The sequence below is a fragment of the Coregonus clupeaformis genome, chromosome 15 (genome assembly GCF_020615455.1).
Source record: "Coregonus clupeaformis isolate EN_2021a chromosome 15, ASM2061545v1, whole genome shotgun sequence".
Classification (NCBI taxonomy): Eukaryota; Metazoa; Chordata; class Actinopteri; order Salmoniformes; family Salmonidae; genus Coregonus; species Coregonus clupeaformis.
Genome location: NC_059206.1, coordinates 16859982 through 16879022, shown reverse-complemented (window position 1 = coordinate 16879022; position 19041 = coordinate 16859982). Strand labels below are relative to the sequence as shown.

The 19041-nt window shown below is 43.8% G+C and overlaps 2 protein-coding genes across 2 annotated transcripts; both read left to right on the top strand.

Annotated features, from left to right (window-relative positions):
- Positions 1-19: 19 nt before the first annotated feature.
- Positions 20-3244, top strand: LOC121582680 (beta-crystallin B1-like). Its single transcript, XM_041898661.1, has 6 exons — positions 20-110; positions 768-909; positions 1460-1578; positions 1821-1953; positions 2222-2364; positions 2841-3244. Exons 2-6 carry the CDS (start codon positions 787-789, stop codon positions 3016-3018), a joined length of 696 nt encoding a protein of 231 aa, XP_041754595.1. The 5' UTR covers positions 20-110; positions 768-786; the 3' UTR covers positions 3019-3244.
- A 748-nt stretch (positions 3245-3992) lies between these two features.
- LOC121582679 (short-chain specific acyl-CoA dehydrogenase, mitochondrial) lies at positions 3993-19012 on the top strand. Its single transcript, XM_041898660.1, has 10 exons — positions 3993-4092; positions 8862-9022; positions 14081-14230; positions 14324-14435; positions 14713-14864; positions 15034-15204; positions 15353-15490; positions 16909-17004; positions 17090-17146; positions 17273-19012. Exons 1-10 carry the CDS (start codon positions 4065-4067, stop codon positions 17423-17425), a joined length of 1218 nt encoding a protein of 405 aa, XP_041754594.1. The 5' UTR covers positions 3993-4064; the 3' UTR covers positions 17426-19012.
- The last annotated feature ends 29 nt before the right edge of the window (positions 19013-19041 follow it).

The following is a 19041-nucleotide window of genomic DNA, read 5'->3' as shown; positions in this document are numbered from 1 at the left end:
TGCGAGCCACTGCGTTCGGCCCTTGCCAGGGTATAAAAGCTAGGCCTCTGCACTGAGGGGGCCAGCACGAGCCAACCTACCCCACACGGCACTACAAGCTGTACACGCAGGTAAGGACACACCCCACCCACACACACAATCCACTGCGGCAAACAGCACACAGGGGCCCACTCCTCTCAGCCTACAATGCCCGGGTGTGTCACCCTCGGGCGGGGCAGAGCCCCTAACAGAGGCCCAGGCCTCAGGGCCTACATGAAGCACTCAGACCCCAGGCTGGATTGCTACATTAGATGGTTATTTTCTCCTTGATGATTCTTATCCATCCTATGGAAGTGTGTGGCCCCCGTGTCCTGCCTCAGTTATTTACACAAATAAAATAGTAACACATTCACTCTGTAGTGAAAACATAGATGCCACACATTTACCTGATTGTGTTTTGACCTTTTTTAAATGTATTTCTCCTTGTCCCTCTTTTTCTCAATCTATCTCTCTACCTCCCCCTCCATTCTCTCTTTCCCTCTCTTTACTTGCATCTCCATTCTCCTCACTCTCCCTCTTTCCGTCATCCTCTCTTTTACTGTCTCTGCCTGCTCCACACTCTCTTTCCTCTGACATCCCTCTCCTAACCCTGTCCTCTCTCTCCAATCCCTCCATCCTCTCCTTGCCCCCTCTCTTCCCACACTCTTCTCTCCATTCCCTCCCTCCATTCTCCCTCCCTCTACCCCTTCTCCCTCCATACTTTCCATCTCCCTCCCGCTCTCTGTCAGAATCTCCTGATCTCTCACCATGTCTCAGACTGCCAAGTCCGCCTCCAGCCAGGGCACTGATGCCAAGGACAAGGGAGCCCCTGCCCCCGCTGCCACCAGCAAGGCCACCAAGACCGGAGAACCTGGCATGGGAAACTTCAGAGTGAGTCACCACATCTCCATTATATATAGACACAGCCCACTTGGCACAGGAGCTGGATTCAAATTGTAATGTCCACCCATTGTGTGGGAGCAGCAAACAGTCTAAAGTTAGCCATTTGCCTTTAGCCTTTATTTGAGCAGGGTTAATTGACTATGGATAGAGCATTATACAGGAGGTTTGTTGTGATTGGAAACATTACTACTCATTCAGTGGGTCTTAAGATGACCCCAGACATCTTACAGCCTTCACATCAGTACAGGTGGCTTTGGGTTTAGTGGAAGGAAGCTCCTGTACAGGTAGTCAGAGCCATAATAACAACTGTGGAGCTTTATAACTGATTGATAGACTGAGTTACTGTAGTTACCAGCCCCAACTGTAAAGGGCTCTGAGACCTACAGTAGTTACATACCTGCAGTAGTAAAATACACCATATTCGTTCTAATTTGATGGTAAAATGGCCAATATAGAATACAATATTTGTGGAAGAAGGACAGTGTCTCACCCTTGACCTCTCCCGTTGATGATGTCATCTAACCTCTGACCCCTGCAGATCATGCTGTTCGACCAGGAGAACTTCCAGGGCAGAATGATGGAGATCCAGAATGAGTGCATGAACGTGTGTGACCGCGGCATGGACAGAGTGCGCAGTATCATCGTTGAGTGCGGCCCGTAAGTGGACACATACACCTACAGGGCAAGATCACACACACACGTATAGGGCATGATTACACAATCAGTAAGCTCCTCTACATTCTAGTCCAAAACCCAGGAACACTCTTAACATCTGAGCCCAAACACTGATCCTATACTTTTTCACAGCTCTTCACACTCATTTCATCCCGCCTTCTAATCCCTCTCTCCCCCCTTTCCCCCTTGTGCCCCCCCTGTCCCTGGTGGCCCCCCCTCTCCAGCTTTGTTGCCTATGAGCAGACTAACTTCCGTGGGGAGATGTTCATCTTGGAGAAGGGAGAGTACCCTCGCTGGGATACCTGGAGCAACTCTTACCGTAGCGACTGCCTCATGTCCCTCAGGCCCATCCGCATGGTGAGGAACACACACATTCCAAACACACACAAACTCACACGTTCTCATACACACATAGACTCATGCCAAACACACACACACAAACACACTCTCACATTTTCATGCACACACACACTCACATTTTCATACACACACACACACACACACACACACGTACACACAGTTTGCTAAAGCAAAAACATTTGGTGACCAGGGCTAATACAGTAGCTAGTGAAAATACCCTCCAACACTGTGCCCTGACATTCTCTCTCCCTCCTTCCCTCTCTAGGACAGCATGGAGCACAAGATCTGTCTGTTTGAGCTCTCCGACTTCAAGGGCAATAAGATGGAGATCCAGGAGGATGACGTGCCCACCCTCTGGGCGCACGGCTTCACTGACAGAGTGGGCAGCGTGAGGGTGCCCGGCGGAGTGTGAGTACACACACATACATTCACACACACACCACATTTCTATTTTTATGGATCACAGCAGAATGGCTACTCTGCTGCTGAGAACCTGGTTAAATAAACTGAAAAATCATCAGCTATATCAGTGATAAAGCTCATATCTGCAGGATAAGCTAGAAATAGAATAGTAATAGATTATTAGCAGTATAGTGACATATGGCCCAGAGCCTGAGGCAGAGCTGCAGGTCCCTTGCCTTGTGCCTACAACATGAGGCTATAAAGGGAAGTATTCAGGCAGTCATGGGGAGGAGGACTGGGTCGTATTTGTGTGTCATAAAATGTCAAAGGTACATTTATAACTGTAGCACACTAAGTGGAAACACATAACTCCATTATATGACTTCTATTTAATCTAAAAACAGCCTAAAAATACTATCAATTTAAATGTACTGTAACTAAACTAAACTGACCCTCTTTCTCTCCTCTCCTCCTCTCTCCAGGTGGGTGGGTTACCAGTACCCCGGATACAGAGGCTACCAGTACCTGTTTGAGTGTGGTGACTACAGACACTACAATGAGTTCTGTGCCTTCCAGCCCCAGATCCAGTCCATGCGTCGCGTCAGGGACATGCAGTTCCACCAGCGTGGTTGCTTCAACCTCACTTCCGCCAGCAAGTGAGCGAACTCTGGTGGACGCAAGCTGTAACTGCAGCCAGCCAGCCCTCCCTCACTCAACCCGCCCAACCGGCGCTTTTTATTTCTCCAACCTTATCCCTCCTTTCCTTCCCTTCACCCACCCTCATCCCTCCATCCTAAAGGGATATAATGACCGCATCGTACCAACTGGAACAACCTAAATGACTTTTTATGATGCCAAATAATAAACATGTTTTGAAAAACCTGAACTCCTTTTGCCTGGACTACTTTCATTCAGAGCCGGTGGCAACATTTTTAGCACAGCATTTTTCATTATTCACTGTTTATTTCTCTCTCTTCCCTTATGTCGGTCTGACTGCATTCTCCCTATTTCTCTGTCTTTCTCTGTCTCTCCCTCCTTCACTCTCTCTCTCTCTCTCTCTCTTCCTTCTGTCCTTCTCCTCTCCATCTGTCCTGTTGGACTGAGAAAGGACCATCTGATTAGTGAGGGGTTAAAGGTTGAACACAGCCCCTCTCACCCACTGACAGACAGCACAGCCCCACTGTCTCTAAGCTGTAGATTGAACAGTGGAAATGATTATTACCTAACCATGTGGATGCATGTAGATAAAGCTTGTATAAGGTTATTCAATAGGACCTTGAAATGTGTTTCCTATCTAGAGCTATAAAGGAGTTACGGTCACTGAAGGGTTATATAGCTTACTCCAATCATGTTCAGTTTATGACAAAACACAAAAGTATACAATTATGTGTGATTTCAGATTTCCATCTTTGAGTTTTGGCCAATAGTCCCATAAAATGTACACATAATAAATCATCATTAAAATAGGAAAATTATGAAATGAGCTCATTTTAGGCTTCAACAGAGCATCCCTTTGTTTTAACATAGGCCAGTTCTGCACATAAGGCTGCCGCTATACTGACGTAAATATGTAGCTAAACAATGTTGTTAAGAAATGTTGGCTACATAACCAGAACAAAAATATCAGACGTCACTCGAACTAGGTCACGTGGGTTGATAGCCATGCCAGCTGTCTGGTTTCATGCAGCAAGTCGAGCATAAACAAGATGGCAGCACTTTTCAAAGCTAGAAAAGGTCAGTATACAATAAATACACAAACTATTGACATGTGCTCCTTTGTCTCTCAAATACAAAGGGATAATGTACTTGCTTTGTTTGTTGATCCTTCGACAATGAATAGACTTAGGAAAGTCATGTGCCGGGGTGCTAGCAAGCTTGCTACAGTACTCGGCTAGTTGCTTATGCTAGTATTTGGTAATGAGCTAGCTAGTTAGCTAAAGACCAATGCTAAGGAACGACAGCTAGCTGCATATCGAGTGTATAGGTGGCTTATTAGCTAGCTAACAACCCCCAGAAACAATTGACAATTTGTATGCATTACTAGAATGCTGTATTTGCAATGGCAGTAAATTAAACTTACTGAGTCTGGCTTTAGTTGAGCTAATAATAACTTTCGAGGCATTTGAACTTGAATGGGGTTAAGTGGGACTCCAGTCAGCTAACGTTTAGTAACCCTGTTTGTGTGGTTATCTATGTAATACACAGATTATAGCGAATTTATTCGCATTTCAAGGTGTCTGGTTTTAACGTTGTCAACCCAAGTATTTTCTCGGGCACGCACGCTCTCACTGGGACAAAGGTTACTAGCGAGAGGACGGAGGGTGACCTTAAACCTACACTGAATAAAAATATAAACGCAACATGTAAAGTGTTGGTTTCATCAGCTGAAATAAAAGATCCCCAACATTTTCCATAAGCACAAAAAGCTTATTTCTCTCAAATGTTGTGTACAAATTTGTTTACATCCCTGTTAGTGAGCATTTCTCCTTTGCCAAGATAATCCATCCACCTGACAGGTGTGGCATATCAAGAAGCTGATTAAACAGTATAATCATTACACAGGTGCACCTTGTGCTGGGGACAATAAAAGGCCATTCTAAAATGTGCAGTTTTGTCACACAACACAATATCACAGATGTCTCAAGTTTTGAGGGAGCGCGCAATTGGCATGCTGACTGCAGGAATGTCCAACAGTGCCTCTTTGCTTGACATCATGGGAAAATCAAAAGAAATCAGCTAAAACCTCAGAAAAACTTTTGTCGACCTCCACAAGTCTGGTTCATCCTTGGGAGCAATTTCCAAACGCCTGAAGGTACCACGTTCATCTGTACAAACAATAGTACGCAAGTATAAACACCATGGAACCACACAGCCGTCATACCGCTCAGGAAGGAGACGCGTTCTGTCTCATAGAGATGAACGTACTTTGGTGCGAAAAGTGCAAATCAATCCCAGAACAACAGCAAAGGACCTTGTGAAGATGCTGGAGGAAACAGGTACAAAAGTATCTATATCCACAGTAAAACGAGTCCTATATCGACATAACCTGAAAGGCCGCTCAGCAAGGAAGAAGCCACTGCTCCAAAACCGCCATAAAAAAGCCAGACTACGGTTTGCAACTGCACCTGGGGACAAAGATCGTACTTTCTGGAGAAATGTCCTCTGGTCTGATGAAAGAAAAATAGAACTGTTTGGCCATAATGACCATCGTTAAGTTTGGAGGAAAAAGGGGGTTGTTTGCAAGCCGAAGAACACCATCCCAACCGTGAAGCACAGGAGGTGGCAGCATCATGCTGTGGGGGTGCTTTGCTGCAGGAGGGACTGGTGCACTTCACAAAATAGATGGCATCATGAGGAAGGAAAATTATGTGGATATATTGAAGCAACATCTCAAGACATCAGTCAGGAAGTTAAAGCTTGGTCGCAAATGGGTCTTCCAAATGGACAATGACCCCAAGCATACTTCCAAAGTTGTGGCAAAATGGCTGAAGGACAACAAAGTCATGGTATTGGAGTGGCCATCACAAAGCCCTGACCTCAATCCTATAGAAAATTTGTGGGGAGAACTGAAAAAGCATGTGCGAGCAAGGAGGCCTACAAACCTGACTCAGTTACACCAGCTCTATCAGGAGGAATGGGCCAAAATTCACCCAACTTATTGTGGGAAGCTTGTGGAAGGCTACCCAAAACGTTTGACCCAAGACAATTTAAAGGCAATGCTACCAAATACTAATTGAGTGTATATAAACTTCTGACCCACTGGGAATGTGATTTAAATAAATAAAAGCTGAAATAAATCCTTCTCTCTACTATTATTCTGACATTTCACATTCTTAAAATAAAGTGGTGATCCTAACTGACAGGGAATCTTTACTATGATTAAATGTCAGGAATTGTGAAAAACTGAGATTAAATGTATTTGGCTAAGGTGTATGTAAACCTCCGACTTCAACTGTATATTTAAGTTTTTTATTTTTAATACATTTGCAAAAATGTCTAAACCTGTTTTTGCTTTGTCATTATGGGGTATTGTGTGTAGATTGAGGAAACAAATTAATTGAATCCATTTTAGAATAAGGCTGTAACAAAATGTGGAAAAAGGGAAGTGGTCTGAATACTTTCCGAATGCACTCTAGCGCTAGTTAACAGCAAACCTGGTTTCAAAAAACAAATAAAGCAACACCTCACGGCACAACGCCTCTCCCCATGTGACCTACTTGTTGTGTGTATGTACTGACATGTACTGTATGTGTAACTGATAGATGTACACACACACACACTACATATTTAATATTTTTAAATGTATGTAAACTGTAAAGTATTTTGTCTGTAATGTATTTTTAGTTATATGTCGGACCCCAGTAAGACTAACTGTGGCCGTCGGCTAATAGGGATCCTAATAAATCAAATTGTAGTCCTAAGATCTCTGTATCCACTCTTTTCATTGGCCTATGCTATTGGTTACATTTAAGACATGGGTCGTTCGTTTTATTGATCTCTGTATGTCAATATCAGAGTAACTTTTAATTTAGGTAATTTGTGTGGTATGTAAAAATATACACTGCTCAAAAAAATAAAGGGAACACTAAAATAACACATCCTAGATCTGAATGAATGAAATAATCTTATTAAATAATTTTTTCTTTACATAGTTGAATGTGCTGACAACAAAATCACACAAAAATGATCAATAGAAATCAAATTGATCAACCCATGGAGGTCTGGATTTGGAGTCACCCTCAAAATTAAAGTGGAAAACCACACTACAGGCTGATCCAACTTTGATGTAATGTCCTTAAAACAAGTCAAAATGAGGCTCAGTAGTGTGTGTGGCCTCCACGTGCCTGTATGACCTCCCTACAACGCCTGGGCATGCTCCTGATGAGGTGGCGGTGGTCTCCTGAGGGATCTCCTCCCAGACCTGGACTAAAGCATCCGCCAACTCCTGGACAGTCTGTGGCGTTGGTGGATGGAGCGAGACATGATGTCCCAGATGTGCTCAATTGGATTCAGGTCTGGGGAACGGGCGGGCCAGTCCATAGCATCAATGCCTTTTTTAATATTTAATAATAATATAATAATAACTGCTAATGAACTGCTGACGCACTCCAGCCACATGAGGTCTAGCATTGTCTTGCATAAGGAGGAACCCAGGGCCAACCGCACCAGCATATGGTCTCACAAGGGGTCTGAGGATCTCATCTCGGTACCTAATGGCAGTCAGGCTACCTCTGGCGAGCACATGGAGGGCTGTGCGGCCCCCGAAAGAAATGCCACCCCACACCATGACTGATCCACCGCCAAACCGGTCTTGCTGGAGGATGTTGCAGGCAGCAGAACGTTCTCCATGGCGTCTCCAGACTCTGTCACGTCTGTCACATGTGCTCAGTGTGAACCTGCTTTCATCTGTGAAGAGCACAGGGCGCCAGTGGCGAATTTGCCAATCTTGGTGTTCTCTGGCAAATGCCAAACGTCCTGCACGGTGTTGGGCTGTAAGCACAACCCCCACCTGTGGACGTCGGGCCCTCATACCACCCTCATGGAGTCTGTTTCTGACCGTTTGAGCAGACACATGCACATTTGTGGCCTGCTGGAGGTCATTTTGCAGGACTCTGGCAGTGCTCCTCCTGCTCCTCCTTGCACAAAGGCGGAGGTAGCAGTCCTGCTGCTGGGTTGTTGCCCTCCTACGGCCTCCTCCACGTCTCCTGATGTACTGGCCTGTCTCCTGGTAGCGCCTCCATGCTCTGGACACTACGCTGACAGACACAGCAAACCTTCTTGCCACAGCTCGCATTGATGTGCCATCCTGGATGAGCTGCACTACCTGAGCCACTTGTGTGGGTTGTAGACTCCGTCTCATGCTTCCACTAGAGTGAAAGCACCGCCAGCATTCAAAAGTGACCAAAACATCAGCCAGGAAGCATAGGAACTGAGAAGTGGTCTGTGGTCACCACCTGCAGAAGCACTCCTTTATTGGGGGTGTCTTGCTAATTGCCTATAATTTCCACCTGTTGTCTATTCCATTTGCACAACAGCATGTGAAATGTATTGTCAATCAGTGTTGCTTCCTAAGTGGACAGTTTGATTTCACAGAAGTGTGATTGACTTGGAGTTACATTGTGTTGTTTAAGTGTTCCCTTTATTTTTTTGAGCAGTGTATTATTATGTCTCCAGTCATTGAAAATGATCTAGAATTGCAGGGAATTATTTTAGAAAAGGCCATTTTTTTCTTGGACCCACAAACCCCTAAGACCCTGTTCTTCAGGACTGATCCCTGAATGGTATGAAACTCTGGCGACGGCCCTGGTGTGTGTGTGTTTTGTGTTGGGTCTATTTACAATCATTGGTTGCCACACAGGGTTGACCTGGGCAGTTGTATTCATGTAACACTGATAACACTGTCTAACAATAGAGTTATGATGTTGTGAAACATGCTAGACATGAGCAGCTCTTAAAATACTAAAGCCTCTCTCTCTCTCACTCTCCCCCCCCCCCTTTTCCAGCCCTGGGCATTTGTGTCAGTGGCTGTAGGTCTCTGTCCTCGCTAGCTGAGCTACCAGAGATGCACCAAATGATGAGACAAACCTGTAGAGACTACGCAGACCGAGAGCTGGCTCCTATTGCTGGCAAACTAGACAAGGAACACCTCTTCCCTGCCCAACAGGTACAGACACACATGTACTAGTAACTCATAACCCGCAGTCCCCCGCAGTTAGGGATGGACATGAGTAATCGAGTCCTCGAGTACTCGATTGGATGTCAAAACTCTATCTTTGACCAGAGATAAAAAATTAAAAAAGAATCAAATCAAATTCTGTAAAAGTATTTGGTGGAATGTGCTTTGTGGCTTGTCGGACAACGTTCATTTGCTTTGACTCTAGTGTTCCATTTGTACATGTGCATTTGCAGGGCACAACAAAAAAGAAACCAAGACAAGCATCACACAGTTCTTCTCCCTAAATTCCCTTTCCCCTCCATATCTCTCTTACTCAATTGCGTTCCGACCGCTCCCTCTACACACGCGTGCTGAGTTCGCACACGAGCTCCTGTTGGCCTACAGAAATGCCTAGAAAAACGGTGGACATAAAAAATGCCTCTAACTGATGGGATACACAATCTACACTCCTTGCCAAATGACGACAGTTTTATCACAAATTCACAATGGACTGGTTGATTGAAGTAGGTAAATATGTGTTCCAACAATGAGCTGCAGTTTTGGAATAATTTCATCCCGTCGATTTTCCGCTTTGGCTACTTTGCGAACTGCTTGTGCCATTTACATTTGGTTAGCCCAGGCTTTAACCCCCGTAAACATAGACAGGTTCCACACCTGAAAATATGCAAAAACATTTGTTTGATAAAGACAAAGAGCATATTTTCATCAGAATCATTAAGTTTAGGCCTACTCACCAAACAGATGTCGTCGCCGTAATTCATCACCATGCAGTGTTCAATGGGGAATTGTTAATCCGTTTAGAAAATTCCAAAGAACATGCAGAATAAACTAAATCGAACTTCTGTAGGCCTATATCGAAAAGAAGAAAGACTGGTTTGAAACCCTAAAAAAAGTGTATTTCAACGTGTCAAACTAAACCCTGTTTCAAATTATCACTCTGAGAATAGGGTTCCAGACGTGTATCACTTCACACTGGCAACTTTGTTCATTTTGAAAAAGATGATTATATTATTATATGTTTTTTGCTATAAAATAGGTGTGTCTTGACTGATGAGGGCTCGGGAAATAAGAGCGTCTTGTCTGCTAAATTAACAAAACAAGGCTATGCCACTGCACAGCTATAGGCTTCTACAAGCAAGCGCCACTGCTGAGGTTAATGCCTTTTTGAAGATTGTGTTACACATTATAACCAGTTGAAATTACGGTTTCAATAAATTAATCTTAAATGACTATTGTTTTTTATTGACTGAATATCTGAGGCATTTTAGCAATTAAGATTTGTTATGTGTAATGGTTGTGATAATATAGGCATTGTTGTGCTCTGTTGGCATGTACATACTGTAAATGCGCACACCCTAACTCTCATGTTTCTAAAAAATATATGTTTTCTCCATTCCAAGTCAAAAAAAATGTAATGCTAGTACTCCAACAGTCAAACGTCAAAAGCCCATCGCTACCCCCAGTTATATCCGCGGGAAGGGTGGGTTTAGGGTCATAAAATATTGTGTGGATGAATGGCAGGTGAGTGGCGGGCAGGTTGAATAAAGGGAAACCAATGCATTAAAAATGCATAATTCTTGTGCAATTCATATCTATCAGCTAAATTGAGGTTTTTCTTTCATTATTTGTATGTCATTAGTGCGTAAGCCTAAACTTCAGGGCCTGACTGTACAAGTGCCAAATACACGCCAATAGCCAAATGCTTTTTGGAACTTGGGCAGGGAAGCTCATCTGCCTGCTCGTCGTCCTCACCAGGGTCTTGACCTGACTGCAGTTCGGCGTCGTAACCAACTTCAGTGGGCAAATGCTCACCTTCGATGGCCACTGGCACGCTGGAGAAGTGTGCTCTTCACAGATGAATCCCGGTTTCAACTGTACCGGACAGATGGCAGACAGCGTGTATGGTGTCGTGTGGGCGAGTGGTTTGCTGATGTCAACGTTGTGAACAGAGTGCCCCATGGTGGCGGTGGGGTTATGTTATGGGCAGGTATAAGCTACGGGCAACAAACACAATTGCATACTCACCAGACATGTCACCCATTGAGCATGTTTGGGATGCTCTGGATCGACATGTACGAAAGCATGTTCCAGTTCCTGCCAATATCCAGCAACTTCGCACAGCCATTGAAGAGGAGAGGGACAACATTCCACAGGCCACAATCAACAGCCTGATCAACTCTATGTAAAGGAGATGTGTCGCGCTGCATGAGGCAAATGGTGGTCACACCAGATACTGACTGGTATTCTGATCCACTCCCCTACTTTGTTTTTTAGGTGTCTGTGACCAACAGATGCATATCTATATTCCCAGTCATATGAAATCCATAGATTAGGGTCTAATGAATTTATTCCAATTGACTGTTAAAAAAAAAATATGAACTGTAACTCAGTAAAGTCTTAGAAATTGTTGCATGTTGCATTCATATTTATGTTCAGTGTATTAATTCCTGCAGAATGAAGCATTTTATGGCATTAATGATACACCAAATGTACATTTTGACTCCGGAACAAGAGTGGAGAAATATGATTGATTTATTTCAGCATCTTAAAGGTCATGACAGTCAAAATTATGTTTTGGATGATATTTGGATGAAACCAGATAAAAGTATGCTAACTAAAGTATGAAAAATTACTGTTGCTTCTACATTGATAAAGTTTGATCATAAAGTTACTGAGGTGGGATTATTAAGGGGATAGGGTGACATCACCCTAACTCATTTTAATACACCAATGGTAACATGACATTCTCTTACCTAATTTAAATAAGTAGTACCGCCTTGTAACCAACATCGGAGAAGGCGTATTTGGGGAGGTGCGTAGTTTATATAGCTAGGTAGCTACTCTACTGGTGCCAAAATTTGACTGTAGGGTGTCAGCAAATATAATTAGAAGTTTACACTTTATCTATGGCAGAGATACTTATGTCTCCTCTTTCACCTGTGTCTGGTGTTAGCTAGTTACTGGCTAGCTAGGTCTTCAGCCAGCGTTGAACAAAGGGGGGGAAGGGTCGTTCAAAACTGGGACACATCTGTCAGTGCTCCTGTGAACTGCATCATAAGAGACATGCCAAACGGGAGATGTATAAAAGAAAAGGTGACATCATTGATGCAATTTCAATGTTGTTTGAGTTGCTTTGTGTATCACCAAATTGAGATGATTTTACTGCAACACTGCTCATTGCATCCAAGTTTTTTGACATAGGCGTTTCAAAGAGCTGTCAGTCAAGGCGAGCTTATGAATATAAGCTTCCTGCCCACTCAGCCTGTCTTTTCAAACTTCCTTGTAGTTAGCCATGAAAGAAAGTACTTTTTCTAAAATGTTAAGCATTTTCTATCCCCCAAAAATATTATGGGTGATATTTTAGTCACTCGAAAGGCTATTTTACATGGGAATCGTAATGACTGTTCTGGACCTTTTTTTAAAATAATGAATGCGTGGTTAGGGAACGTCTGTAAAGGTGCTATCTTTATCAGAATCATAAAAGCTGATAGTATTTCAACCACAAAGTATGCATGCATCCAAGCCGAACTGAAATCTTATCAGAAACATGTTGTTTTCACTGCTTAGAATTTCCTTAAAACCGGTCAAACCGATGTCATTTGGAAATTTTGCACAGTAAATATTTCCAGTTTTTTGGGGTTATTGCATTTCCTCCCCAGTCCCTCAATGTTTTCTGCAGGAGAGAAGCAGAGATTATAAAAATAAAATGTTATTGGTTGCATACACATATTTAGCAGATGTTATTGCGGGTCTAGCGAAATGCTTGTGTTCCTAGAACTTTACCGATGTCAATTATACTGAACAAAAATATAAACGCACCATGCAACAATTTCTAAGATTTTGCTGCGTTACAGTTCATATAAGGAAATCAGTCAATTGAAATAAATTCATTAGGCCCTATTCACATGACTGGGCAGGGGTGCAGACATAGGTGGGCCTGGGAGGGCTTAGGCCCACCTACTTGGGAGCCAGGCCCACTCACAATGAGATTTTCCCTACAAAAGGGCTTTATTACAGACAGGAATACTCCTCAGCATCTCAGCACCCGACGATCCTGCAGGTGAAGAAGCCGGATGTGGAGGTCATAGGCTGGCGTGGTTACACACGGTTGAGAGGCTGGTTGGACCTACTGCCAAATTCTCTAAAACGACGTTGGAGGCGGCTTATGGTAGAGAAATTAAATTATCTGGAAACAGCTCTGGTGGACATTTCTGCAGTAAGCATGTCTATTGCAAGTTTCCTGAAAATATGAGACATCTGTGGCATTGTGTTGCGTGACAAAACGGCACATTTTAGAATGGCCTTTTATTGTCCCCAGCACAAGGTGCACCTGTGTAATGATCATGCTGTTTAATCGGCTTCTTGATATACCATACCTGTCAGTTGGATGGATTATCTTGACAAAGGATAAAATCCTCACTAACAGGGATGTAAACAAATTTGTGCACAACATTTGAGAGAAATAAGCTTTTTGGCATATGGAACATTTATGGGATCTTTTATTTCAGCTCATGAAACATTGAACCAGCACTTTATATTATATATACTTATATTTTATATTATATATACTTTATACTTATATTTTTGTTCAGTGTAGATTGAAGCATTCATCGATTTATGACATTCTGGTGAGCAAGGGCTTATTTAGTCTTCTATGGCAGTAATGACAGAAGAGAAGCTGCATGTATCTAATTATAGACAAGTTGACTAACAAATAGCCTACCAAAATGTTGGGAATTATAAGCAGGAACATATCTAGGCTTACATTTTTTTATTAAATCCTGCACCCCCTGTCAAAAAGATTGTTCCACCTTCTCTGACGCATTTTCTATCAGCCTATTTCCGGGTTAGGGTCTGGTGCGGGACTCCGATTTTCACTATCACATAGTCAGGCGGTTGAGGATGGGTTATTAGCAATTGCGGTCGTGTGAACAAACACGCATCACTAACACACACACATCACTAAGCAGGCACACACGCAGAACACGGAATATGAGGTACACATACACACACACCTCTAACGCATCCATGTGTGTGTTTGTGCAGGTGCGCGAGCTGGGTGCTATGGGGGTGATGGCTGTGGAGGTTCCTGAGGAGCTGGGAGGAGCAGGAATGGACTACCTGGCCTATGCTCTGGCCGTGGAGGAGATCAGTAGGGGCTGCGGCAGCACTGGATGTGTGGTCTCGGTCAACAATGTACGTAAGAGTGTGTGTATTAGAAAAGTGTGTTTTATGTTGTCGCTGTATTTAGCACTGATACTAAAGGTGTGTGTGTGTGTGTGTGTGTAGTCTTTGTACATAGGGCCGATATTGAAGTTTGGAACACAGAAGCAGAAGGAACAGTGGATAACTCCCTTCACGACCGGAGAGAAAGTTGGCTGCTTCGCTCTGAGTGAACCAGGTACACCACAGACGCACACAACACACACTGTGCCCCAGAGCCATCCGTTCACTATTACACTCCAACTCACTGTGTAGGTAATGGTAGTGATGCAGGGGCAGCGTCTACGTTAGCCAGACAGGAGGGAGAGGAGTGGGTGTTGATTCTCTCTCTTTCTCTCCCACCCTCTCTGTGTAGGTAATGGTAGTGATGCAGGGGCAGCGTCTACGTTAGCCAGACAGGAGAGAGAGGAGTGGGTGTTGATTATCTCTCTTTCTCTCCCACCCTCTCTGTGTAGGTAATGGTAGTGATGCAGGGGCAGCGTCTACGTTAGCCAGACAGGAGGGAGAGGAGTGGGTGTTGAACGGGACTAAAGCCTGGATTACCAATTGCTGGGATGCCTCTGCTAGTGTCGTATTCGCCACCACTGACAAGTCACTCAAACACAAGGTTAGATACATCATTGTTGGAGTCGAGCCATAGTTAAACCCCCTCTATTCCTTCTCCATCTCCCCCCTCTCTCTCTCTCACTCATTCTCTCTCTCAGTATTTTGATATTATAATACTTTATCAATGTAACTTATACATGCAATTCAGTGTGTTCTCCCTCCCTCCGTAGGGTATCAGTGCATTCCTGGTGCCCATGCCCCATCCTGGCCTGTCCCTGGGGAAGAAGGAGGATAAGCTGGGCATCAGAGCAACCTCCACTGCCAACCTCATCCTGGAGGACTGTAGGATACCCCTGGGTAACATGCTGGGGACACGAGGATCTGGCTTCAAGATAGCAATGGTTGGTTTATAGGGGGGAGTGTGGTGTTGGTTGTGTGTGTGTGTGTGTGTGTGCATAGTCCATGTGAGTGATTATGTGCGTCTGTGCATGTCCGTGTGTGTCTGTGTATGTGTGTACCGACCCCCCCCCCTCTCTCTCTCTCCCATAGCAAACCCTGGACAGTGGGCGTATAGGTATAGCATCCCAGGCTCTGGGTATTGCTCAGGCTGCTCTGGACTGTGCTGCGGACTACGCTCACAAACGCACCGCCTTCGGCGCTCCCATTGGCAAGCTGCAGGCCGTACAGGTACGTGTGTGTGTGTGTGTGTGTGTGTAAATGTTAAGGTGTGTCTGTTATATTAAAGTGGAACTGACAGTGTTTTAGCTAATTTGCAGATATGAAACAGGCAATCATAATATCAGTCAAAAATTCCCAGCTACAAAACCAACTTTATAACAGGTTTTAAAAATAGGTTCTATTTGACTCAACATTCCATGACGTACACTAAGGCATTGTTGGCAGAATAGATGGATGCAGTTCGATGCATGATTAATATAATTCAACAATACATTTCTTGGTAGTCCAAAAAATATTGCTATCAGGTTGTAAATCACAGCTGGCCTGGTACATTGTTTGCTGCCTCTGTTCAGGGATGCACTGTTTGTTTCAATGACTCAATGTTTTGGACAAAAATTGACAAATGTAACTAAGGCTGGGAATGTGAATACAATCAAACTAACAAGGGCAATGATCACAAGTCAGTCATAATGTGGCTAATAGGCTAGTGTATCCATTTATGTAGCAAGCTAAAAACACGGAGCCTAACGTTAGCTAGCTAGCTGCTAGGAGGATGTCATGTTATTGGAGAAGTGACTGACTTTTTCGCCCTCATATCGTTTTTCGGTGTCTATACACAGCTAGAGATGCAGGTGTCATTTGGTTAGCTAGCAAGAACTTGAACAACTGTTATCCAGTTAGCATATCTCTTGCGTTCGCAAATTCACTATGGCTATATACTTTGATTTCAGAGCACTCTCGTCTGAGTGTGCCAGAGCGCAGAATAACTGATGAATTTACGAACACGCAACATCGGCTGAAAATGACCGGTGTCAGTAAGCATAGGCAAAAAAAGTAATAGTTAGTCACGGATGCTGTAGATAACATTTAAACAGCCTAACCAGCTCTGCTAGGGCGGGTAAAATGGTCAGAGTGAGGTGTTCTCTCATTTGTCTTGAAGTAGCAAGCTAGCCAACTTTAGCCAGTTAGCTTGGTTGCAGGCAAGCTGCAGAAGAACGAGCAGGCTACTATTCCCCATCGATTATAAGTATAATTTTGACAGCCAACTAGCTGAAACAGTTTGAGAGAGTTTATCTAATGTGCCTTCGTTAGATTTTAGCTCATCTTGCTCTGGCTAGCATTAGTTGTTGATCTTGTTGTTGTTGTTGATGTGCATAACTGAGGGAGAGAGAGTCTACTTTTTCATGGTTGTTTGATCAAAAGGACTCCAGGGGTATTGACATATTTGCATAAATCAATTCAGGTGTATTTTGTGGCTTTTGGCTAATGTGTTCTAATGATCTAAAGACGCGCTGTTGCTACTGCCTGTAAACACACAGTCCAGTGTCATGTTCTTCCTGGGGGTGTATATGAACAGATTTAATAACATTTCATGTTGCTAAAATGTTGTCAGTTCCACTTTAAGGGTGTGTATCTCTATGCTTCAGTTCAAACTGGCAGACATGGCTGTAGCTGTTGAAAGCGCTCGTCTCCTCACCTGGAAGGCTGCAATGCTAAAAGACACCAAGAAACCCTTCACCAAGGTACACACCCCACCATACCACACACACACACCATCCTCTCTGTCATATTACATAACGTTGTACTTCCTCCTTCCTGTCCCCACAGGAAGCAGCGATGGCCAAACTAGCAGCCTCTGAGGCCGCTACCTTCTGCGGCCACCAGGTACGCATCAGAGAGCCTGTCATGTCCTTCTTTCTAGAACTAGTGCCTGAATCAATTAATAATCAATACGGAATTCTAAACCCTTAAAAATGTTGACTTCTTTTTCTCTATCTGTGGAACTAAAAGTCGATCCAGGTTCTTGGGGGAATGGGTTACGTGACAGACATGCCAGCAGAGAGGCACTACCGCGATGCGCGGATCACTGAGATCTACGAAGGCACCAGTGAGATCCAGAGACTAGTGATAGCCGGCCAGCTGCTGAAGGAATATGCACCATAGAGACTTGCGATTTAGTCCCAAATGGCCGTCTATTCCCTACATAGTGCACTACTTCTGGACAGACTCCAGTGGCCAAAAGTGGTGTACTATATAGGGAATAGGGTGCCATTTCAGATTGGCTCATAACAGCCACTACACCCAGGGCTGCGTTCAGGACTGCAGTGTTCTACAGTGTTGCACAGTCTCATCAGTGCTGGTCAGCTACTGAACTGGAAGGAATGCCAGGCATGGAGACAGGCTCACACAACTCCGGGTAGAAGTTGCCCTTAACCACAGATCTAGGATCAGATTGCCCAACGCCCAAATCCTAACCTCAACTGTTATGGAGAGAACATCTTTCCCTGGACCAATGGGTAGGGACACCTTCTACCTACCACTCCAAAGGGACACCACCAGGCCTGGGTTCAGGACTGCAGTGGTGTGAAACACTGCAACTTGCATCCCACATCTGTTGACAACTTTGCAACGATTACTAAACAATCCAAGCTATTTGTTACTTTTGATATCAACATGTAGATATGTATCTTCCTTTCTGCCTTAAAACATTATTATTATCTGCTTTAAACTAATGGTATCTGGTAACATAATATAAGTTAGCGGACTCATGTCCTCATTGTGGATAACCAGGGTGAAGATGACTAGCTCTTTTTTTTCTTTCCAAATCAGGAAACTGTCTTTCATAGTGCCAGAGAAAGGTGCCTCCGTCCTTGGCAGTGATCAGATTGAAATGTATTGTATAGAACTGACATGCGCCTCAGACGAGCATAGTATGGAATCATTTCAGTTCTGTTAATGGCATTTCTGTCTGCAATGTCCAGTATGCGGCTGCACCCTCCTGAGCGTGACCCTGTCGTCTGTGTGAGGTGCAGTGCCTATTCAAGCCACACGAGGGCAGTGTCTGGACTGTCCTGCCTTCACCTGCAACGAGGAAAATCACAACAACAATGTCCCTTTGAACACTTGGAACATGCATTCCTCCCTGTTCTCTTCCTTGGAAATATTTATTCACTGAATTGGGTAGTTTTAAACAAGGATTCTACTGCCTACTGTTGTTGCCTAACCTCATCCTCAGGCTAGGCTGGTGGATGAGACTAGTAGTTAGCTATCACAATGTTGGAATAGGATCAATGATTACTTCAAGCAGGGGGGAGAGATGCATTTTGGAGTTTTTAAACACACACACACCTCAGAACCGTCCTGCTCTGCCTGGTCTGATGCTGCTCTCCAGGCTGTACATGGAGAATAATATATTATGAGACTGTTATGGAAATGTAAAATGTTATGGAACTGCAACAACTGGGAAGTGGTTTAATGGTTTAACATGTTTTCATCTATGGCTTTTAGTTATTAGGATTATTGCATTGCATGTTAATATCAGGTTTGTGAGTGTGATCTGTTCAGATGAAACTGAATGACGCAGCTATACAGGACATCTTGACTGTCAGAGGTCTAAATGATCAAATGTTGGGTTGCGTAGAAAATCTTTTTTTATGAGGATGCACTACATAGCCCATCAAGCTTGTGCCTCAACAAACTGCTGTTGTAATTTATGGTACATAATGAAATTAAAAACACAAGATCACATGATTACTCCCTTGAATCTTTTCATGTTCAAT